The 25,389-nt window shown below is 41.6% G+C and overlaps 1 protein-coding gene across 3 annotated transcripts in view; it reads right to left on the bottom strand.

Moving 5' to 3' along the window:
• The window catches only part of LOC130114125 (protein inscuteable homolog), a 92,050-nt gene that overhangs the window by 32,473 nt on the left and 34,188 nt on the right, over positions 1 to 25,389 (bottom strand). For all 3 annotated transcript variants that reach the window (XM_056281897.1, XM_056281895.1, XM_056281898.1), the window contains 3 exons: positions 2,159 to 2,525; positions 721 to 773; positions 471 to 594 (listed from right to left, as the gene is read on the bottom strand). In XM_056281897.1, coding sequence (XP_056137872.1) covers positions 471 to 594; positions 721 to 773; positions 2,159 to 2,525 — 544 coding nt within the window. The remainder of the gene's footprint in view (positions 1 to 470; positions 595 to 720; positions 774 to 2,158; positions 2,526 to 25,389) is intronic.

The following is a 25,389-nucleotide window of genomic DNA, read 5'->3' as shown; positions in this document are numbered from 1 at the left end:
ATATATATATATATATATGTGTGTGTGTGTGTGTGTGTGTGTGTGTGCGTGCGTGCGTGCTCACGTGTGTTCATGTGCACCTGTATCGTGTATGTGTATGAGATAAATAGCAGATGGGAAGATGGTTAGAATGCACTGACATGTTAAATGTGATTCTTAGGAAATTAAAATGTGTACATTAAATCTAGACATAAAGATACACATGCTATTGGGCATCTGCTGCACATATCTGTCACATTATCCAGAGTTGTATTTAAAACCTGCTTTTATAAATCCTCGCAAGCTCCGGTCTCATGTCTACGGTTCAAAACCGTGATGACCAAAGGTTTTGGGGTCTTCTGTTAATCACTATCATACGCTGACCTATAATAGAGAGAAACCTCATTGTTTCACCCTCACTATCTAACTGTTAGAAGTGAGAAGATTTAAATATTGAAGGGAATACTTTGGTTCACCTCAGATCAACATACCTGGATCTCATTGGCAAGGGCCATGTCAATCATGTTGCTGAATGAATCGCTGACATCGGTGAGGATTTCATGGATGGCTTCTCTCATGGACTTGAGGAAGAACTCATCATCAGTATGGAGGCACCTGTGATTAGGGGTACAATATGGTACATCTGTAGTGGAATAAATACAGTTACAACTTCCACATCATGAAGCCAAATTTGTTTCCAAGTTATTAAAGTTTACTATGACCCTTGTTTCATCCCTTTACCTCTCTGTAATATTCGTCAGCTCCATACACTTTTCCAGTAGAGATTTCTCATACTGCAAAGGAAGGAACAAAAAGAAAAAATTGTCACTTGAGATATAACCCACAGAGATGCATGCAACACGACAAGCACACGCAACAGATAAAAACCAGTCTGAACAGAGACATGTCATCCTGTGACGTACACAAACTGCTCCCTGAGTGAACTACAAGAGGTGCAGAGGAACTTCCTCCTCTTAATATGGATGAGGTGACTGTGCTCCACCCAATATGCTTGAAGGGAGTACATGGGTAAGGTACTCAAGGCGGGCAATGACTTTCTACTGCGTATCGGCAGGATGATCTATAACGTGTGGAAGAGAGTTATTTTCTGTTTTGCAGTTCAACGACTTTGGGTCAAATAGTGCAATGATACCTATTAATCTGGCAGCTTTACACTGGATGTTTACAAAATCAACAGCATTTACAAATTTGCACTTATTAAACCTAATGTGACACATGGATGAATTGCTGAATGGGCCTACCAGTCACGGGCCTAGGGGCCCAAATGGTCAGGGGGGCCCCAAGCCAGAGCCTCTATATGAAATTTAACTTTTCATTTGAAGATGAGGGCTCAGTCATTTGGGTCGATCACAGCTTGCTGTCACTGTTTTGTTTTTTGTTTTCTAGGCTATGTTGATATTAAAGGTGGCTTTAACTGCTCTCATATTTGTGCTTTGTTCATGTGCTGTTGGCTTTAATTGAGTGAACCTATGTATCAGTACCATTGTCTCATAACCCATCTATGATGGCACATAGTGGGTATTTATCCCAAAGTGACAAGAAAACCTGTGAGGCACACCGGACAATTATAAGCAGAGTGTGTGGTCTATTTGAATTTACAGCATCCTTGTTCAGCATTCCCATTGTCTAATTAAAAATACATCACTAGTGTACTGTTTTTCTTCCCTTTTCAAGAAAAAACTGAGATAGCTCATTTACTTTGCAATTCCCTGTGGAACGGTGTAACACGGGGCTGGTGTAAGAGCTAGCAGCATGTGGCTACTTAGCAAGAGATAGCCGATTAGCTCCGAGAATCGACAGGCAACGAGATGGAGATTTCCACACCGCTGCTTTATTCTGTTGCACATATATCGACCATACAATGTCAGGTCTCCACGGTACTATGTTCGCCGACCATACATGAACAGTAAAACATACAAATCATAACCTTCACCAACTTGTTACGGTAAGAGTTCGCTCTTGCGGACGCCGGTCGAAGCAGCACTGAGTACGACTCTACTCTAGGGCGTCACAACAAAACAAAAAGAGGAGCCACCCTGTGGCGCTATTTGGCATTGCAACACTACTGTATTTACCGGCCCCTGACCGTTACAATGGGCAGCAACTTGTATCACCAAATCGACATCGAACCCCAAACCCATCCACACTCAACCCTCACCTTTTGCATCTCTGGTGGTATGTTACGAGCAGCGCCGTACTCGTGCACCAGAGAGCGCACGTGGCAGTTGGCCCGCACGGCTGTACTGTGGACCCTCTGCCAGCGCCCCTTCTCCAGCCGCTGAAACATCTTGCCCAGCTCCGTGCTGACCACCAGCGCCCGACGCAGCAGTGTCTGCAGGTTGTTACGGGCCACGTGGTCCCCTCCGCCCACCGCCGAGGCCACGATCAGCTCTCCTTGCTGGGCATCCTCCTCCACCCCAATGGGCTTGGCCTGGAGAACACACATACACTCCACCTCCGTCATGTGGCGCAGGTCTTCCATCCAACGCTGGACCGAGTCCACTTGGAGGGACTGCATCCTGCTGCTGTGGTGAAAGGAGCACAAACAGATATAAAGCAATTGATTTATTCACCAAACACCATAAATACACAACAGTTTGTCTTGGTGGCACAGGTTCATAGACGTTTCCAAACCTACAGACCTCACATACAGTTCTAAAGGCCAGTGCAGGATCTATAACACACAGTATTCAATCTCAATATCTCTCTCTCTCTCTCTCTCTCTGTGTGTGTGTGTGTGTGTGTGTGTGTGTGTGTGTGTGTGTGTGTGTGTGTGTGTGTGTGTGTGTGTGTGTGTGTGTGTGTGTGTCTGTGTGATAGATAGATAGATAGATAGATAGATAGATAGATAGATAGATAGATAGATAGATAGATAGATAGATAGATAGATAGATAGATAGATAGATAGATAGATAGATAGATAGATAGATAGATAGATAGATAGATAGATAGATAGATAGATAGATAGATAGATAGATAGATAGATAGATAGATAGACAGACAGTTCCAGTAAGACTGTAGTAATGATGTAATGTTACAGGCTAACAATTGCTGTAAAACCATGGACTACTGAATGTTTGCTAACTTCTGCCTCTTTATGTAATGAAATGTCCTGCTTTCTTTTGTTATTTCACTTTTTTTCTCTCATTGTGAATATCTGAGGCCATGTATATGTTTATGTTCATCTGAATATAATCAACATGATTGTTAATCATCTATTTTAAGGACCCTGCCTTTACGATATTTTTGCTGATGATGTTTTTGCACCTCATAGATTGTATTTTATCGTTAACTGTATTGTATTTTATACCTTATTCCACTTATATATTTTGCACTCATATTGTTCAGACTCTACTTTTTTATTGTTGATATCTTATATTTCTTATCTCTTTTAATCTCTTTTATGTCATTTGGAGGTTGACACAACTGCAATGTCGTTGTGCTTGGCACAATGACAAGAAAGTTATTGAATCTTGAATCTCCCTTCGTACCCATCTGTTGCTCTCGCTCCCCACCTCCATTACCTTCTCTCTCCCAACTTGGTTGGCCTTGTTACTTCTATGTCCTCAGAGCTTGGAGAACTCTTTACAAGCCCAGTATTATTATTTCTATTTCTTAAAGACGGCTACATAGTGAAATTACTGATGATGAAATTAAAATGGACATGTTTGCTCTGTATGGAGCCGAGAGGGTGTGGAGAGGAAGTTGGGTGGCCACACATGTTGCTGCAAATCTTGTTTCCGAGTGTGTTATTCCTAATGTAGGGCCAGTTAATTTTGAAAATCTTTTCATTAACATTATTCATCCTGATAACAAACATTTAACCATTTGGCCACGTCCTCCCTCTGCTCCGGCTGACTCGGCCAAGTGTATTCTGTCCACTATTAATTCTCTTGAGAGGCATGATGAAATTGATTATCTTGGGTGACTTCAGTAGGAACTGGCTTGACCCTCCCTCCTTCAATGATAGAAATGTATGTATTTGGTAGTGTAAACCTCACCCGGTTAATTAATGAACCGACTAGAGTGGATTGTTGTGGAGCGTCTTCATCTTGTCACTAATCCTTAAAGGATAATTAAATCTGTGGTTATGTCAGATTGTTTAAGTGATAACTCTGTTATATTTTGTGTCTGGAAAATCAAACTTCCAAGTTCTCCCACTAAATATATTAGACTGACACAAGGCAAGAATATCAAAATAGATTGTTTCAGTCAAGACTTAAATTGCTATTAGCTGGGATGGATTTCAGTTAATTCCTTTTGTTGATGATGCAAGGAACTTCTCTTATTCTGAAGTTACTAATGTAATTGATAAACATGCTCCCGTGAATATAATCAGAGTTAAAGGTAGACATTTACCCTGGATCAGCGCACATCTCGTCAGCCTGGGCCAGATATCACTCATGTAAAGAGTCTGCTGATGGGGAAACCTACAGATACCTGAGGGATTTATGTGAGACCAAAACAAGGAATACCAGATCTGACTACTACAGAGATAGCTTTTCTCTGGATTTTCATAGCCCCCACACATTTTTGGAGTCAATTGAACCGTATTCTCAATAAAACTAATAAAAGCTTCACAAACCAGATAAGAATTGATAATGACATTATTTATGATCTTGATTTCCTATGCTTTTAATCATCATTTCTCGTCTATCTGTGGTTCCCGACACTTTAATGTCCATGCTATAGCCGATTCCTCAAACCTTACTACTTTGAATGGTTCATTTTCCTTTAGGAAGATCTTGCCTACTGATGTTTTTCATGCTATATGTGAATTAAAAGAACATAGTAGTGCTGTTCCAGATGGTTTGGAAGCCAAATTTGTTAAACTTGCCACTCATGTGTCCTTCACAGATTTATTTGTCTGTCTACTAGTTCAATTCCCCCATATGGAAATGTGCCAGAGTTACCCCGCTTTTCAATGGGGGAGACCCATCTGATGGGAATAATTAGTGACCAATTTGCAGCACAAATAAACTGTAGATAAACTGATTCAATTGCGCTTTACGCTGATGTAGTTGATTTATTATCTGGGTCATTGTATTCAATTTTTCTTGTACAACTTCTGAGGGCTGGGGTGGGTGTGGGAGAGGGTGAGCAAGTTGTCTGTATCCGTGTATTTGCAGTGTATGTTTATTATGTAATGTTGCTTTTGTTTTTTTTATTATTTTTATAATTTTGTATTTGTTTCTATAGGACCCCCTTGAAAATGAAATGCTACATCTCAAGGAGCTATCCTTCCAATAAATTCCTAGACAGTCAGACTTTCATTCAGTCATGCTCTGTGTGATACAGACAGACAAACTAGATAGATAGATAGATAGATAGATAGATAGATAGATAGATAGATAGATAGATAGATAGATAGATAGATAGATAGATAGATAGATAGATAGATAGATAGATAGATAGATAGATAGATAGATAGATAGATAGATAGATAGATAGATAGATAGATAGATAGATAGATAGATAGGCTGTACTGTCCATAGATAACTGTATATTATGCATATCACTATTCATTCAAGATTTAGTTGTGCAAAAGTCAACATTTAAGAGAAGAAGAAAGAAAGAAGAAAGCCACTTTATTTTGTCATTGTACAGCAGGTTACAATGAAATGTGCTCTGTGCATTTAAGCCATCCTATTGTATAGGAGCAGTGGGCAGCTGCAGCACCCAGGGACCAACTCCAGTTCTTCTTTCCATTGCCTTGCTCAGGGGCACAGACAGGAGTATTAACCCTAACATGCATGTCTTTTTGATGGTGAGAGGAAACTGGAGCACCCAGAGGAAACCTATGTAGACATGGGGAGAACATGCATACTCCACATAGAAAGGACCCGGGGCAGCCTGGGTTCAAACCCAGGACCTTTTTGCTTAAGCAGTCTGGTATACAGTCCAGAGAGCTCACACACATAAAGCTATGGATGGGACAATATAGGATTTTATCACAGATCACAATAAAAAACACTCATGAAAAGTTGATTGTGGTGAATTTCCTTTATCAGAATAATTATGAATATCCTCTTGAGAGACTTGGAAAAAGCTCTCTCTCTCTCTCTCTCTCTCTCTCTCTCTCTCTCTCTCTCTCTCTCTCTCTCTCTCTCTCTCTCTCTCTCTCTCTCTCTCTCTCTCTCTCCTCTCCTCTCTCTCTCTCTCTCTTCTCTCTCTCTCTCTCTCTCTCTCTCTCAGTACTGCAAGTTGGCCTGTCTAGCCAAAAGATGTGTGTCCTATCTGTGATACAATAAAAATCTCTTGTTTCTTAACAAAATGTGAGATATAGTGATTCCAGTATGTTTTAGTGCCATTTTAAGTTTTAAGCATATTTTGATGATCATCGGAATAATATCATGAATCACAATTATTCTGGCCAGGATAATCGTGACATGAATTTTCATATCATTACACCCCTACATGAAGCTAAACAATAAGACTGGTTTTCTATTTTTTAACTTTATTGATTTCACCATAATTTGGTCATTGGTTATAAAAGGTTGATTTTTTGGAGGAAATCGGTGTGGATTGACTGTTGCATTTCTAATTTGTCTCTTAGTTATTGATATGAATTATCTAACGAACCCCCAACAAATCAAGCTACATTTGTGTTGCACATTTATTTTCAAGTGACTTTGAGCTGTAGAGGATACATAGCTGGAGTCATTTCTAAAGACTTTCCTAGAAGTTTGACAAATGTGGGTCAGAAATCTCTCATCATCTTTGTTTGCATAACCGGGTCAATGGACCAGTTCCAAACTTGGATCTTGGAAATCAAAAATTTGAAGTACAGTAGCCCGTCAGATAATCAAAGAGCATTTCATTGGAAACCATCTGTGCTTTGGCGTTTCTCTCTCTCTCTCTCTCTCTCTCTCTCTCTCTCTCCTCTCTCTCTCTCTCTCTCTCTCTCTCTCTCTCTCTCTCTCTTCAATTCAATTCAATTCAATTTAAAGGGCTTTATTGGCATGAAAGTTTTAAAACAATGTTGCCAAAGCATCAAAATACAGTTTGGGCCATACACAATAACACTAATAATGAACATTAACACAACATTATACCGATCAATAAAGAAAAAAGAAAAAACAATAACAATAAAGAAACAGACACAAATCAAAAGGTAGCGCATGAGTTGTGTGGCGACTACAGCTGTTATGTGTTGTGCTGGGTGTCTCTTAAGCTGGGGACATGACCTGACATATCTTGCTGCATCTATGGCTCTGACACTATTTTGCCCATAGTACATGTTGCATTTTAGTCTGGTCAGAGAATGTATCTAAGTCTTGGAATTTGCATTTAATCTTTGTAAAGAACTTTGTTCTTAAGTTTTCATATGTGCTGCAGTGTAGCAGGAAGTGTTGCTCTATCTCCACCTGTCTCTCTGGACAGAGCTGACACAGCCTGTCTTCTCTAGGCAGCCAGGTCTGGCCAGTCTCTATGGCCAAGCTGTGATCACTGAGTCTGTACATAGTTCATGTCTTTCTCAGTTCCTGATCAGTCACGGTGGTCACATAGTCTGCCATCATGTACTGTCTGTTTAGAGCCAAATAGCGTTGAAGTTTGCTTTGAAGTTTGTTTCTCTCCCTCTCTCTTTCTCTCTCTCTGTCTGTCAGTCTCTCTCGCTCTCTCGCTCTCTGTCAGTCTCTCTCGCTCTCTGTCTGTCAGTCTCTCTCCCTCTCTCTCTCGCTCTCTGTCTGTCAGTCTCTCTCGCTCGCTCTCTCGCTCTCTGTCAGTCTCTCTCGCTCACTCTCTCGCTCTCTGTCAGTCTCTCTCACTTGCTCTCTGTCTGTCAGTCTCTCTCCCTCTCTCTCTCGCTCTCTGTCTGTCTCGCTCGCTCTCTGTCAGTCTCTCTCGCTCGCTCTCTCGCTCTCTGTCTGTCAGTCTCTCTCCCTCTCTCTCTGTCTGTCAGTCTCTCTCGCTCATTCTCTCTTTCTCTCTCTCTGTCATTCTCTCTTGCTCTCTCTCTCACTCTCTGTCTGTCAGATCTCTCTCCCTCTCTCTCCCTCGCTGTCTGTCAGTCTCTCTCCCTCTCTCTCTCGCTCTCTGTCTGTCAGTCTCTCTGGCTCACTCTCTCGCTCTCTGTCAGTCTCTCGCTCTCTGTCTGTCAGTCTCTCTGGCTCACTCTCTCGCTCTCTGTCTGTCAGTCTCTCGCTCTCTGTCTGTCAGTCTCTCTCCCTCTCTCTCTCGCTCTCTGTCAGTCTCTCTGGCTCGCTCTCTCGCTCTCTGTCTGTCAGTCTCTCTCGCTCTCTCTCTCACTCTCTGTGTGTCAGTCTCTCTCCCTCTCTCTCTCCCTCTCTTTCTCTCTCTCTCTCTCTGTCTGTTTGTCTGTCTGTCTGTCTCTCTCTCGCTCTGTTATTTTTACTGTCTGTTATCTAATAAGAAATATCTACTGTTGTCTTGTCTGTGTAAGTGTAATTCGGCTGACTTTGTGAGGTATCTTTAGAAAAACGATTCTTGAGTTCAATGCGGTTAGCCAACGTTAATCAAGTGTGTATTCAATGAATTCATAACACTGAAAATAACCTAAACATTTGAATTTTGTTAACTCTATATTGACATGAACTACACATTCTATCCAATAACCTACCATTTATATATGACATACCTCGTATGAAAAACATCGGCTCCTTGTAAACACAGCTCAACAAAACCTGCATTTACAGCCTCTCACGAGTGCACCACTGAGTGTTAATGGCCACTGCACACAACAAGGCTTTGGCTTTGACACATCCTAAAATCAATAACGAGGGTGGGAGGTTAAATATCCTCCAGTAACTCCGGGTGTCTGCTCATTAGTCAAACTTATCATTTCCCGTTGGAGTTGAAATGGCTCCACCACATCGACCTGAGTAAACACTACACACCCACCCCTTCAATCTTACCCACAATTGACCCTAATGAACGCAGGCTTAAGGGGGCCTTCCAGAGTCCTCTGCTCTATGGGTCAAACCCTCATAAAAGAGGGTGGGTCGATCTGTGCAAGGCCTTCCTGTGCAATAAGCAAACATGTGGGATAGGGTCAGTAATGAAGATGTGCCCTCTCATATCACCAGGCATTGTTTGTCTGCATCTCACATCACCGTCACATATTTGATTTTTTTTTTGAGAGCCATTGTACATATTTGATTTTTTTTTTGAGAGCCATTGTGCATCAAACAAAGATCCCCCTGAATCTATCTTAAATCAGAAAACTGCTTTTTAAAAGTTAATGTAGATTGCCATGGTGATTATCTCAGTACCATCGAGTGTCGTGACAAGCTATATCACAGTGTGGCTTGGCAGCCTGACTGCTCAGGACTGCAGACTGCTTCAAAGGACTGTAAAGACAGCAGCAAAAATCACTGGCAGGGAACTACCACAACTTCATAATATTTACACCACTCGCTGCAAAAGGAAAGTCCAAAACACCATTAAGGACACCAGCCACCCCGCTCATGTTCTGTTCTTGCTATTTCCATCTAACAAATGCTACCGGAGCATCAAATCACACACCACCCATCTCAGCAATAGTTTCTTTCCACAGGCAGTCAGGTTGCTCTGAACAGCTGATGCACCCATATGCACCTTACATTGTTGTGTTATTGTGTACTTTTTGTGTAAATAAAGTATGAATTCTGTGTACATAGTCTTTGTAGGTCTGATGTAGGGATGGTGTATCCTTGTGTCCCTTGTGTAAAGACAGAGAGAGCCAGAGCACAAGATCATTGTATTTTAATATACATGACAATAAAGTTGAACTTGAATTTGAGTGATAGACTCCACTGAGATGTACAATTTCTTTGTATACTGTCTTCATTTAGCAACATCGTTATTGTACATACAATTTCTTTTTTGGGGGGGGGGTTGGCGATAAGATAAATCTGATTAAGCAAGGCTGTAAACTTAAAAAGCCAAAGGCCAATAATGTATAAATCGCCTTCAAACAAACAGAAAGAAAAAGAAAGAAAATCATAAATTGGTGCTTTATGGTCTGTCGAAATGGCCTAATGGGAGACAGAGGCAGATTCAAATAGGTTCACAAATAGAAAATAAAAGTTGTACATTAACTGCATAATATAATAATAATAATTAAAATAATAAAGATAACATAATTAAAATAATAATAATAATTGAAATAATAAAGACCACAGGAGATGCGTATGGTACTGAAGAGCGAACACAATGTGGCTAACAGAATTGAAGCTATCAACACCCTAGCGATACCTGTAGTGACGTACAGCTTCAACGTCATCAATTGGAATCTGAACAACATCAAGAGACTAGACACCAAGACAAGTAAGATGCTGACCATGGAGAAGATGCACCACCCAAAAGCAGATGTTGACAGGCTGTACCTACCAAGAGCTTCAGGAGAACGAGGCCTAGTCCAACTCAAACTGACCTTCAAGACTACCACTATTGGGCTGGATGCATACCTGACTAAAACAGATGACCCACTCCTCCGAATGGTAAAACATCAGATCAACTCCATCAATAAAGAAGCTGCACAATTCAAGAAAGAGCTTGATGTCCCAGAAACCCCACTAACAGAAAATGAGGCAACTACCATCTACACCAAATGAATGAAGCAGAAGGCAAAACACCATGGCCAGCAGCAATTGCAAAAAACCTGGGAGGACAAAGCAATGCACGGGAAGTACCCAAAAAGAATGAGAGACGCAGACGTGAACTAACAAAAGACACACCAGTGGCTGAGAAGCATTGGACTGAAAGTAGAGACGGAGGGCCTGATAATCGCTGCACAAGTCCAGAGCCTGGCAACCAGATCCTATCACCATCGCATCATCAAAGATGGAACAGACTCAAAATGCAGAATCTGTGGAATGTATGAAGAAACCATCGACCACATTGTCTCAGGCTGCCTGGAACTGGCAAAGACCGAGCACATATACAGGCACAACAAGGCAGCAGCATACCTGCACTGGAAGATCTGCAGGAGTTACAAGATCAAGACGACTGGGAAGTTGTACAAACATCAGCCAAAAACGGTCACTGAGAACAATGATGTCACCATCCTCTGGGCCATGCCCATCCACACTGACAGAGAGATAAAAGCCAACAAGCCTGACATCGTTACCAGGGACAGAAAGCAAAAGAGGTGCATGCTCATCAACATGGCAATACCATCCAAAAAACAAAACACCTCAGTGAAAGTCACAGAGTAGCTGACCATGTACAAAGACCTGGAGATTGAAATCAACAGGATGTGGGGAATGAAGACCAAAACAACACGAGCGGTCATCAGCGCTCTAGGACTCATGAAGAAGGGAATGCAAAAGTTCACCAACCGTATCCCAGGCAAAAATCAACATCTGTGCAGCCCGGAAGATAGCCCTACTTGGAACAGCCCGCATATTACGACGAGTACTGTCAATCAAGAGACATCTGCCCTGTAATGCCTCGGGTCCAAACTATGGACCCGGCTCTACAGGATATAAAACAGGAAACCCAAAAGAAATAATAATAATAATATTAATAGATAATTAATAATAATAAGTTAAATAATAATAATAATCATGTGTAGGTCAAAGGTCTTTAGAATGACCAAATATAAAATAATTAATATACAAAAGTAAGTTAATTAATATAATTACAAATAAAGACAATATGTTAAAAAAAATAAAACAGAATTCCACATTTCATTTAAGTCTTGTTCTAATTTCTACTGGAAAACTCCTATTACTAAAAGTTTGTAATTTTGTTTTCACTCTGCATGCAGCGCTATGAACTCATATTCATTCATATTTTCTCAGTTAACACCGTCAGTCACATTGGCACACACAGGTAGCACTACAGATTGGAGAAAATAGACAGAACCAAACATGGCCACCCTCCCACAAACACACACACACACACACACACACACACACACACACACACACACACACACACACACACACACACATGCAGTCAATCCTGTGTAGGATGCAGAAGGATAACCGTGGATACAGTGACATAAGTGTAGGCTGCAGAGAGCTGATGTCCACCGACCCAAACGTCCAGTAGAATTGAGGACATTATTAGTACTAAAAATAAATGTAAATGGAGTAGTACATGAGTAGTTGAGATTTTTATAGAGTACAGTCATTCCTGATACCATGTTCATTATGCCATGGTGACGCTGGGCAAGTCGGCACAGAGTGACACCCATCTCTATGGCTTCCAAGAAGGCATTGAAGCTTCAGGCTTGATTAGTCATTACATGCAAGAATATCCCCAGTAGTTTCCAGTAAAAGCTTTAACATTGCCTATATACATTGAAGGAAACAAAGTGTAAGAAATAATTTAAAAAAAAGTCTCTCCCCATACCGTGTTATACTGCATTAAACGTTTTCATTTGAGAAAATATGTAATGTGTGTCTTAGGACCCCCTTCAAAGGGGGAAGGCTTTTCACCCAAACATTAAAATCAGTCAAACTATTAGAAACTGTTAAAAGTCAAATCAGATTGCCACGAATGCTCTAATAACAAGTTTACAAGGAACGTAATTACAAGTAAGTAAGTCAATGAAATTTATTTATACAGCAAAAATAATAGTAATATAGATAAATAAATGAATGTGATCAAATTTGTCATGGATGACAGGGAGATGAAAAGCATTAAGGGCCTTTACTTTTCTGATGCACCAGCTGAACCTATGGGAACCTATGAGGGCCAACCCCCGCCCCCCTTTTTTCCTCCCCAATTGTATCCAGCCAATTATCCCACTCTTCGAGCTGTCCCAGTCGCTGCTCTACCCCTTCTGCCGATCTGGGAAGGGCTGCAGACTACCACATGCCTCCTCCGATATATGTGGAGTCGCCAGCTGCTTCTTTTCGCCTGACAGTAAGGAGTTTCACCAGGGGGATGTAGCACATGGGGAGATCACACTACCCCCCCCCCAGTTCCCCCCCCCCCCCAAACAGGCACCCCAACCGACCAGAGGAGGCACTAGTGCAGTGACCAGGACCACATACCCACATCCGGCTTCCCACCCACAGACATGGCCAATTGTGTCTGTAGGGACGCCCTACCAAGCCAGAGGTAACACAGGGATTTAAGCCCATGATCACCATGTTGGTAGACAATGGCATAGACTTCTACACTACCCATACGCGGGACCAACATTAACAATACAGGACTTAGGAAACTGTCCCAAGTTCAATATTGCTGGATTTTATTGTTTTTTGTTTGTTTTTTGTTTTTTTTAATAACCTGTGCAACACAGGGAATTTGCATGGCAATGTGTTCTTGACAGTTAATCTGCAAGTGGACTTAAGATTCTCCACCTGCAAAGGCACTCTTTATTAATTATCATGAACCCACTTATAATAACTCTGTCCTTAGGATCATCTGTGGGATGACAAGAGCACAGGGTTTTATTACACATTTAGAGCCGCCACCATGTTTGATCAAAGTATCAGCATCGCTTCTCCAAGAGCGTGAAACAAGGAAACTTAGAAATGAAAACGTCTATCAGATGAGACACAGACAGAGAAACAAACTCTGACATGTGTTCAAACTATAATTAGACTGACTGATCAATATCAGTTTAGGATAGCAGTTATAGAGCTAAAGGAGAGAAAGTGGGGGAGGAAAAAGGAAAAGCAAGGGGGATAAAGGTCTACGAAGAAGGATGCAATCCAAAGTGTTCCAGGGAGTGATATCGATACTAGCAGTGTGTATGTGCATTAACGTGTCCACCTGTGTGCAAGTGACGTGTCCACCTGTGCATATGTGACATGTCTACCTGTGTGTATGTGATGTGTCCACCTGTGTGTATGTGTCATGTCTACGTGTGTGTATGTGACATGTCACCTGTGTGCATGTGATGTGTCCACCTGTGTGTATGTGAAATGTCCACCTGTGAGAGCACAAGATTAGTCCTAATAAATTCTGGTGTCTAGAGAGCAGTGACTTATCGTAGTGCCTCGGAGCAGCACACAGGCTCTGCAGCCACCCACGGGCCCCACAGGCATGCACACACCCCATGACCAAGAGAACACCCGGAGCCCAAAGCAGCACAACCCCAGAGGAGCACCGAGCCTACCGGGGGCCAGGAGCCTGCAGCACAACAGCCGCGCATACCCCCGAGGAGCACACATCCACCCATCCATTATCCAAACTGCTTATTCTGCTCTCAGGGTTGTGGGGATGCTGGAGCTATCCCTGCAGTCATTGGGCAGCAGGTGAGGAGACACCCTAGACAGGCCGCCAGGCCATCACAAGCCCCCGAGGAGCACACACGAGGACCTTATTGTAGACGGATCAGGTTATTAACCTTAATGAATTAACTTTGAAAGCTGTGATTAAGGTGCTTGTGATAACGGTGGACATTCAGAATGCCAAGTTAATCAGCATGTGAGGGGTAAAATTGATCTAATTTTCTCAGTTCTTTAGCATTTGTGAATTAATGTGGTCCTAGTTAATCAGCACTGTCACATAACATTGAATCCTGACTAATGCTACACACCAAAAGCCACAAACCAGTTCCCCCACCTCAGTGAAAGGAAAAGAGATGATCATAATGGGTTTGTTTTCAAAGGAGGGGGAGCAGACCGCTGCTGCTTGCGGGGACAGACAAATATGCAGGGCCGAGGAAGGGTCAGGCGACAGCAGGGCTATTATCCCAGAGCGGCGGCGGCATTGTGAGAAGATGAGGTATCAGTATCGTGCTTCCTTGTTTGCTGGAGCAGGGTGAAGGCAGCCTGTCAGCATACCACAGCCTCACGGACAGTGACACCAGCGGGTTGATATGCACTATGGTTCAGCCGTTCAATTAGTATTTGCTGAAACCAAATTCTGGGCTTCATCGTTTTTCCTGATGGACTGATCGGACTAAATTGCAAGCCTTGCTTGATGTTATTGATAGTTTTTGATAAGTATGACGAATCGTTAAGTAGAATCGAGATGAACTGAATGAACCGAACTGAAGTAAATTATACAAACTTCTTCTTTTTTCGGCTTGTTCCCTGTTTTTCATAGGTCACCACAGTGGATTTTATAGTTTCCATCAGTACCATGTGAAGGCACAGAAGGCACCAATTAAAATTAAAAGTAATTAAATACAATAAAAAAGCAATTAAATACAATCAAACTGAATTGTCAAAATGTGTGTGGTGGGTTAACATGCATGTAGTAATGGAGAGAGAGAGAGAGAGAGAGAGAGAGAGAGAGACGAGAGAGAGAGAGAGAGAGAGAGAGAGAGAGAGAGAGAGAGAGAGCCCTCCGGTATATGACAAAGGAGTTGACAAAGAGAAAAGCCAGACAGACATGTGCTGATCAGAATATTTACATGTGTCACCAGAAGACAGACATGCTGCTTTGCCCCCAGCTGTGGTCCTGATGATGTTTTAGCTCACAGCTTAGTTCAGGGTTTGTTAAGAGAGATTTCTGACAGCAGATGTAAAGTACACAGTGTCTGCAATCACACCTGTATGCAGATGCATGTATTCATTGCATTCATGTTCAGACCAGGTTCAGTTATCATTTGCAAATAATGCTTTCTGTCCATAAAACCTACATGGAGTACACAATATTAACAGCACAATCTGTCTGTGGATCCAACATAACGGGGCTCATTTATGTGTGGCAGCTTGTACTGAAACAAAAATAGTGTGTTATTCCAATGGCATTTATGGCATTTCTAAAACATGCTAAACAGTTTCTCTCTGGTTTATGTTTAAACTGATGTCCATGTGTAAAGTCCCTGTGGTAGTTATAGTTGCACTGTAAAAAGTATGATTTCTTTTTTGTTATTCTTGAATTTATAATTAAATTATAATGATAACAGTGTATGTGCTATAGGCTTTTTTTTGTAAACTCAAAGAAGCAGACCTTCCCAGAGAGCTAAGACATGGACTGTTTAAGATTGCATCTTAATAACCTTTAGATGAAAACATTTACTCACCTTGTTTTACTATTTTTTATAGTGCTGAGTACAGTTTGATACACAACGCAAGAAAATGAATGAAGCTGATCCTATGTGCCGCTTTACATATCGTGATGCATTGCATAATGTTGTCCCATAGACTGCCATTGGAATACCTTTGATAGTAGTCTGTTATCTGGGAACTGTGACAGTGTCTGAGAAGACTGAACAACATGATAATTACTTTTGAAAAACTATTTCACAATAATTATAAGTCATAATAACTTATAATAATAAGTTGTAATAATAATAATAACTATTATAATAATAAGTTATTTAATAAGGCTGTCCTCCCCCATGACTGCTGGGATAGGCTCCAGTATCCCCGTGACCTTGAGCAGGATAAGCGGTTTTGGATAAACAGATGGATGGATGGATGGATGGATGGTTATTTCACAAGTCAGAAACTTGGTGGAATTTTACACATTTTGGACTTGCCTGAAAATGAAAGTAGATGTTGATTTTAACTAGAGGCAATACTGCAGAATAGACTATATTCTATAAAATGGAGCTGACTGATCCACTTAAATCAAATTTCTGCACCCTAAAGTTACCCAGAAACTATAGACCATAAGCCTTGTTGTTTGCATTGGAGAGCAAGAGGAATATTGTACACATAGTCCCCAAACAGTGCAGGAATTCAATTTGGCAAACCTTCACATACATACCAGCTTCGTTATATTGAAAGATTCGTTTGATACATCTATGTTATGTTATGTTTTTATAATTATATTAGAAGTGATTATTATAGTCTGCTGAACAACTTAATGTTAGGGTGGAAAACAATGGGAAAAACGGATGCCATTTGGATATCGAGACAACCATATTTTACAGTGAATAATGCCATTCATTGTTTGAGAGAGGAAAATCCCCGCTGTGGTATGCAGGATAGAGGACATATAGTCCATGGACCAACCATATGCTGGTAAGCGGTAACAGAAAGGGATACCCTACATAGTGCTGTCAAAGCCATAACTCATCATGGAGACATCAATCGTTCAGACCTACATCCTCCATTCGATTAGATGATTTATTTGGAAAAAAAAGTTTCAGTATGAAGTTTCCCATATGCAGTATCCCAAAGATACAATTTTTGCATTTGGAAATGTTCTGTCACTCACAAAAACCTCTCTTCTCACTAAAAGCAGCTCCTTTCATGAAATTGTCAAAAGTTTCACCTGACTGCAGGACCCAGGCAGGAAACGGATAGATAGATAGATAGATAGATAGATAGATAGATAGATAGATAGATAGATAGATAGATAGATAGATAGATAGATAGATAGATAGATAGATAGATAGATAGATAGATAGATAGATAGATAGATAGATAGATAGATAGATAGATAGATAGATAGATAGATAGATAGATAGATAGATAGATAGATAGATAGATAGATAGATAGATAGATAGATAGATAGATAGATAGATAGATAGCATGCTTGCTGCACCTTACATGTAGATCGCAAATGCAATACTTTGTCACCATGTTCGAGCCATTTTGCTTGAGACCAAACAGCAGTTTTCCTTTGTGGATGAGCGTATTGGCGTGAAGATTAGCATCCATGTCTTAGCATTAGCTCCTTGCGGGTCACTCATTTGTATCACAGAGAAAACTAACAGAGAGAACAAACATCATGTCCACCTCAGTGACAGTCACATCTTTGCTTACGTTTTGAAATATCAGCCGCCGGTGCATGGAGTGGTGTGTTTTGACGTGCCACTTGCTAGTTGTGTGCGGTAAACGGACAGATTTTAAACCCAGCGGTGCTAAACAGAGCACCTGTTGCCACTCAAGTATGGCTAAGTTATTGGAGGAACTAATTTGTTACTCTTATTACAGCAGGAACTAATTTGTTCTCATGGGTGGCTGACCATAATAGGCACCGTTATACACAACACTAGAGGCTTCCAGTGATTCACTCTGAGCTTCTCTCTACAACAAAGTAGTCTATGAATGCACAATGTGAAACGTCTCATCATGTTGTTGTGGTACTGTTAACACAAGCTGAGGGGGGAACTGTCTCTGTCTGGCTCCACAGGTAGGTGAGAGCACGGTGTTAGCTACAGCGCAGCCTAGCTGGAGCTGGTATGAATTCAGGGTCTTGCTCAAGGACACTTCAGCAGGGTGGATAGTGAATATTACAGGGGCTTTCTGTCTCTTTACTTGGTATGACACACAGTGACAGGCAGAGTGGGATCCAAAAAACAGCCCTGGTGTTTGTGACATACACCGAGCCCTATTTCTAAACCAGTTTTTTAAACATAAAAAGCTTGGGATAAAAACTACACTACCGTTCAAAAGTTTGGGATCACCCAAACAATTTTGTGTTTTCCATGAAAAGTCACACTTATTCACCACCATATGTTGTGAAATGAATAGAAAATAGAGTCAAGACATTGACAAGGTTAGAAATAATGATTTGTATTTGAAATAAGATTTTTTTTACATCAAACTTTGCTTTCGTCAAAGAATCCTCCATTTGCAGCAATTACAGCATTGCAGACCTTTGGCATTCTAGCTGTTAATTTGTTGAGGTAATCTGGAGAAATTGCACCCCACGCTTCCAGAAGCAGCTCCCACAAGTTGGATTGGTTGGATGGGCACTTCTTTGAGCAGATTGAGTTTCTGGAGCATCACATTTGTGGGGTCAATTAAACGCTCAAAATGGCCAGAAAAAGAGAACTTTCATCTGAAACTCGACAGTCTATTCTTGTTCTTAGAAATGAAGGCTATTCCATGCGAGAAATTGCTAAGAAATTGAAGATTTCCTACACCGGTGTGTACTACTCCCTTCAGAGGACAGCACAAACAGGCTCTAACCAGAGTAGAAAAAGAAGTGGGAGGCCGCGTTGCACAACTGAGCAAGAAGATAAGTACATTAGAGTCTCTAGTTTGAGAAACAGACGCCTCACAGGTCCCCAACTGGCATCTTCATTAAATAGTACCTGTTAGAGCCTGTTTGTGCTGTCCTCTGAAGGGAGTAGTACACACCGGTGTAGGAAATCTTCAATTTCTTAGCAATTTCTCGCATGGAATAGCCTTCATTTCTAAGAACAAGAATAGACTGTCGAGTTTCAGATGAAAGTTCTCTTTTTCTGGCCATTTTGAGCGTTTAATTGACCCCACAAATGTGATGCTCCAGAAACTCAATCTGCTCAAAGAAGTGCCCATCCAACCAATCCAACTTGTGGGAGCTGCTTCTGGAAGCGTGGGGTGCAATTTCTCCAGATTACCTCAACAAATTAACAGCTAGAATGCCAAAGGTCTGCAATGCTGTAATTGCTGCAAATGGAGGATTCTTTGACGAAAGCAAAGTTTGATGTAAAAAAAATCTTATTTCAAATACAAATCATTATTTCTAACCTTGTCAATGTCTTGACTCTATTTTCTATTCATTTCACAACATATGGTGGTGAATAAGTGTGACTTTTCATGGAAAACACAAAATTGTTTGGGTGATCCCAAACTTTTGAACGGTAGTGTATAAAAAATGCAAACACACATAAATAATTGTTGCATTTCACACCAGTGGCAATGAACACAGTCTCGGACTGGCAGAGCATTAAACGGAGGTTACGGCTTGATGCGCTGCGCTAGTAAATTAAAGGCACATTCAGCACAAATACACAGACTAGACATTTAACCACAGTACAATACAATAAAACAGCTTCACCAACACATGAAAAGAATACGGCACAGCCACAGTATTTAGGGCCGATATTAAGTAGTTTGGGCAACTAAAATACATTATTCGGAATAAAAATGATCAAAGACAAATTATTTTTTTTCTTTTCCTCGCTTTTCCTTTTTTTTTTTAGATCAATGTAATAATCCATTCTGAGTGGCTTAAACAGCCCATGATCAGATGGCCTTTCCAGCACTAGCCCACCATGGCAGATGGCTTGTCCATCACTGATGATCCAATACAATAATTTACAATACTACAATAGTTCACTGCTGCTTTGAATAAACATTACACAAGGTTCTCCTGTGGAGCTCAATGCACAAGTGTGTGGGGGCTCTTTGGTTCAGTCCCTTCTACCAAGCTATCCATATCAAAAATCAAAGAACTGGGGCATATGGGTGACGTGACGGTCTATTCCGTCACCTGCCAGCATGGGGATCGTCGGTTTGAATCCCCGTGTTGCCTTCGTCTTGGTCAGGCGTCCCTGCAGACACAATTGGCCATGACTGTGGGTGGGAAGCCGGATGTGGGTATGTGTCCTAGCCGCTGCACTAGCACCTCCTCTGGTCAGTCGGGGTGCCTGTTTGGGGGGGAGGGGGAACTGGGGGGAATAGCATGATCCTCCCATGCGCTACATCTCCCTGGCAAAACTCCTCACTGTCAGGTGAAAAAGAAGAGGCTGACGACTCCACATGTATCGGAGGAGACATGTGGTAGTCTTCAGCCCATCCCGGATCAGCAGAGGGGGTGGAGCAGTGACCGGGATGGCTCGGAAGAGTGGGAATTGTCCGGATACAATTGGAGAGAAAAAAGGGGTGAAAAAAATGACACAAGGGTCTCCTGTGGTGCTCAATGCACAGGTACTATATGGGGGCTCTGTGGTTCAGTCCCTTCTACCAAACTATCCATGTTAAAAATCAAAGAACTAACAGTACCAACAGCCTCCGCTATATGGCAAGAAATAAAGTCTTTAATGGACTTCAGTATGAATTCACAAGACTAACTGCTTGCTTGGAAAAAAAAAAGGCATAGCTCTGAACACATGTTAGCTGACGTACTGTTTCCAGCTTTGGACCCTGACTGCAATGAAATGCCAAAGCAATAAAATCCAGTCCAGAGTACTATGGTCAAAGCATTGTGATAGGGACATCACAGAGCATCGTGGCATACAAGCCAGACGTCACTGTCACCCAGCGTCTGGCTTTCATGAATGTTGCCGTCTAATGCATGCTGTCACATATGAATCAATGGAAATCTTTCTGAAAAGCCACAAGAGGATCACAGTCCGAGTGCACAGAGTGAATGGAAACATGGGCAGAATGAGCTGCTACAGTTTGAATACCGGGCTGTTGCGGCTTTGGAAGGGCTCTGAGGAGAAACAAGGAGACGCTTGTCCCACAAAGACTCCAATATGAGGATACATGTACAGAAACACTAAACTGAATGTTAATGTATTCCTGTTGTGCTCAAAACACTGAATAGATTCAAATAGATTTGCCCACACATTGGCTTTGACATAACGACATGGGCTCCACTAAAAACGTCAGGGAAGGTTTCTTATGTCACGCTACCTCATTGGATGGGGAGGTGAGAGGTGAACTGGGATGATGTTAAAAGCATATGGCGAAGGTCAATTTTAAGTGTGTAGCTCACGTTTTGATTTGCTGGGTTCACGTGGCTTGTGCTGGAGTCCGTCCTCCTGAGGTAGCGCACGGTAAGGGGATACCATGGCCTCTGTCTGGTACAATGGTATCATAGCTACAGGGTCAACCATCTGACTTCCAGATGTCTCTCCATACTCTCCTTCCAAACACTGATGGACCTACACGTGCAGCCAGGAGCAGATTTACCTGCAACGTAGCACGTGAATTCTGTCGCTTTTTATCTTCCTTACTCTCTCTCTCTCTGCTTTGCTTGTCTCGCATCCATCTCTAAATCTGTCTTTCTTTATCTCTCTTGCTCTTTCTCAATACATGTTGCCCTCCATTTCTCCCTCTCCCATTTCTCTCCATTATGTACTCTCTCGCTCTCTCTCTCTCTCTCTCTCTCTCTCTGTCTGTGACCCTGCTCGTTCCTCCTAGTCACTCACAGTACAGACACATACATGGAGCTAATGAACTCAAATATGTGCTGCTACACACACACACACACACAGAAACTGACAGAAGAATAGTTTATAATTGCAAAACATATGGTTCACACACAGCCAGTAAATCAACTCTTTAAAAGGCCAAATAACTCATAATAAATGAAACTAGAGGAGTGCACTCGGTAGAGTGCAGGTCTCCCCCAGGCGTGTCTCCCCTTCTCCAGTGCTCCGACTTGGCGACAAACCAGATGAGGAGTTAGCACTCAATTGCGGTACTATAAAACAGGTTTTTCAAAGGTTTGGAATCACCACAACCACGAAAGGTCCTTGATCATACAGTCATAACTGTGCACAAATATTATTAGGCTGACACGGCCCAGTAGTATGCGAGATTAGCGGCGGACAGATACAAGCACACACACACGAACAGAAAACCAACGTTTTCCCTGCCATTATAAGACTTTTAAGCAGCACCCAATTCGATTGAATAGGAAATATGTACAACAACAAAAAAAAAGTTGTTAATATGCAGCGCTCAAGCTGAAAAAAATCTACCTAATAAAAATGGTTTGTTTTTCAGTCTGTAGATGTGCAGCCTCCTAGGGGAACTCTTGCATGAAAGCCACCAAGTCTAATATGAACTTGCACTTTCCAAAAGACAGGGTTTGCCATGCAACTATTTTAGTCTAACCCTAAGCCTGAGAAAATGAAGACAGAGGTTATTATTTTTGGTTCCTCCAGTTGTCCTGTGCTGAGATCAGCAGTGAAGGATTTGCTGGCTTGCAAAAGACAATCGACTTCTCATTTACGTTCAAGACTCATACCCGAATACATAATGCTTTGGGGGTTTTTTGTTTGTTTGTTTTTGGGGTTTTTTTAACGTTATCAACATACTATCAGCAATTTTCAGACATTCAGCTGTTGAGTGAAATATACATTTTTATATAATTTTCATTTCTATTAATGAAAATGCAAAGTAAACCAATTATTTAACTTACATTTAAAGATAAAGTATCTGAACATGATAAATAAACAATAACCTAAATAAAGTCAATGAAACTTAGTTCTTTATAATATGACAGTGTGCATTCACTTTTTTTGTTCGTCATAAGGGCCAATGTGTCTATGTACATACTGAACTCAACCAGAAAAGCACCAAGGTTTGGAAGGGACCTCGAGAACCTTGCTTTATGTATGTGAAATGTACTCCGTCGCTGCCGATCTGACGCAACTGCAGATGTGAGCCGCGCATGTGCACGGTTGGCTCAGAGCAGGCTGCGACAGAGACGCAGATGGGATTCATGCAGACACGCAGTTGAGAAAACATCTGGAGCGCTCTGAGCAGAACGCATCATTGATAGATGCCACTGATTTACCAAGTCAGCTTGTCTGGACAATCACAGCCACAAGTTCCCATGGTAGTCACTATACAGCACAACATGCTGGTTAATTGACCTTTATAATGTGCGTGTGAGAGAGAGAGAGAGAGAGAGAGAGAGAGAGAGAGAGAGAGAGAGAGAGAGAGAGAGAGAGAGAGAGAGAGAGAGAGAGAGAGAGAGAGAGAGAGAGAGAGAGAGAGAGAGAGAGAGAGAGAGAGAGAGAGAGAGCGAGCTGGGCAGGATGGGCAGGACAGGGATCGTATTTGTGTGTCTGCATTCATATTTGTGCTTGTGTGTGTGTGTCTGTGTGCCTTTTTATGTGTGGGGTTATGAGTTGTTGTGACTATGCTTCTATTTGTGTATGTGCATGTCTATTTGCCTATGTATGGCACAGTTGCATTATTGACTTGATATTCACTGACGACGCATGTCCTCTTCGATGGTCTGTAATGACGGGTAAACACAAAGCCATCATAGCATGAATATTTAAACAAAATGAGAACAACTCTAAGACATTCTCAACCATTTCTACCAACACCCAAGATGTTCGGGAGGAGACCTTTTTTCTTCGCAGATGTGATGTGCCAGCATTTGACTCATTTACATCATTTTATATTGGAGCCTTACTGACTTGTATCTGTAGACTTGTCATTTTCAGGCTCAGATGCAATCAGACAACATCCTAGTGCCTCCAAAAACAGAAATGTTGAGGAATCGGCGGGTGGGGGGGGGGGCACGGCACAGTATTTTCAAATGGAAACCAATCCATTTTTAAGACACAACTAGTTTTGACTTGGGACATAAACAACGTTAACCCTCATGTAAAGTTAAAACAAAAATTGGGGGAAAAAGTTAAGAGAGTTGGAGCATTCTACACCACACACAACTGTGATGCTACTGCCAGATGTAATTCTTACTGTATATTTAGAAGGCAAGGCCACAGGCTAGCGGTGAGGGCCCTTCACACAATGGGTCTCTGCAGAGGAGCACCGCAGGTCAGCTGGCAGGTTGCTGCTTAGTGTCAGCTATTACTGCCAGCTTGGCAGTGCGGGGGCAGCCATGCTTTTTGTCTCCTTGAGTTTCAGATTGCCTGGTATGTGCAGACTTTGTTGGTCGCAGTTTGAGCATGTGGCTGACAGATCTTCAGAGGCTTATTGGCTATTCTTTTTTTTCTCCTGGCTTTCTTGTACTAATGTGGACGTTAGTGAAGGATTTCAATGTAAATTAAAATATTTTTATATTCCTTGTGTAATCATGTGTGTGTGTGTGTGTGTGTGTGTGTGTGTGTGTGTGTGTGTGTGTGTGTGTTTCCAGTACAGCGATTACTGAAAAACAAACAACAGATGCCACACATTCTCACAGCATTATAATACTGTTACCAGCCATATGTCGTGATGCAGTCACCCCATTGCAATCACCCCAGTATGAATAACAAAATCACTGCTGTTCATCTCCACTGTAAACATTATTCCCTGTTTCTATGAGAATTCCTCTGACATCACAGTTTGCTGCGTATTGTCACTATTACAGGGCATTATCAGAGGGAGATAGGGGCCAAAGGACGGTGCATTTTTGGGAACCCATTTGCGGAGAAGGGTTATTTCTATCACAGCTATCATTATCAGCATTGTGTTTGTGTGTGTGTATTTGATGTGTGCATGGCCCTCATAGTTCTCACATGTATTTCTCAGTAAAATGACAGTATCAGTATGACACAGCTACTCCCTATTTAAAGAGCAATCCCAAACTCTTCATTGGGACGCTTTCTTTGTTTTTTGATGTCACACATACACTGTCGCAGGATATGCCGGCTTGGACTCTTGAGGTTTAGTAAACAGTTACAATTATATATATATATATATATATACATATATATATGTGTGTGTGTGTGTGTGTGTGTGTGTGTGTGTGTGTGTGTGTGTGTGTGTGTGTGTGTGTATATATATAGCATGAAACAGGCTTGTACTGTTTCATAAAGAATTTACACACACACACACACATATATAATCCAGTGATTATATATATATATATATATATATTATAGTTCAAAGTTGTTAGATGGCAGAACAAGCTTGTTTTGTGCTCAATGTACTCTATATATATATGCTGTGATTGCAATCATTCCCCAGTCCTCTGTGACTAGTACACATGGCCATTGTGATGCTAGTTAATGGTCACAGCAATTTCCATATGGAACCAATCGTTGGTTTCGGTCGTTATGCCACTGTATTGTTTATAAGTGTGGGGATACCTGCAGTCAGTGTAGACTGAAGAGGTCACCTACATGAGTGACGAAATGTTTCTCTTTCAATAAACATTGTGTCCAG

Source organism: Lampris incognitus, chromosome 6 (assembly GCF_029633865.1).
Source record: "Lampris incognitus isolate fLamInc1 chromosome 6, fLamInc1.hap2, whole genome shotgun sequence".
In the NCBI taxonomy this organism is placed as follows: Eukaryota; Metazoa; Chordata; class Actinopteri; order Lampriformes; family Lampridae; genus Lampris; species Lampris incognitus.
The sequence above is the reverse complement of the archived record's forward strand: the minus strand, read 5'-3'. Positions and strand labels throughout refer to the sequence as shown.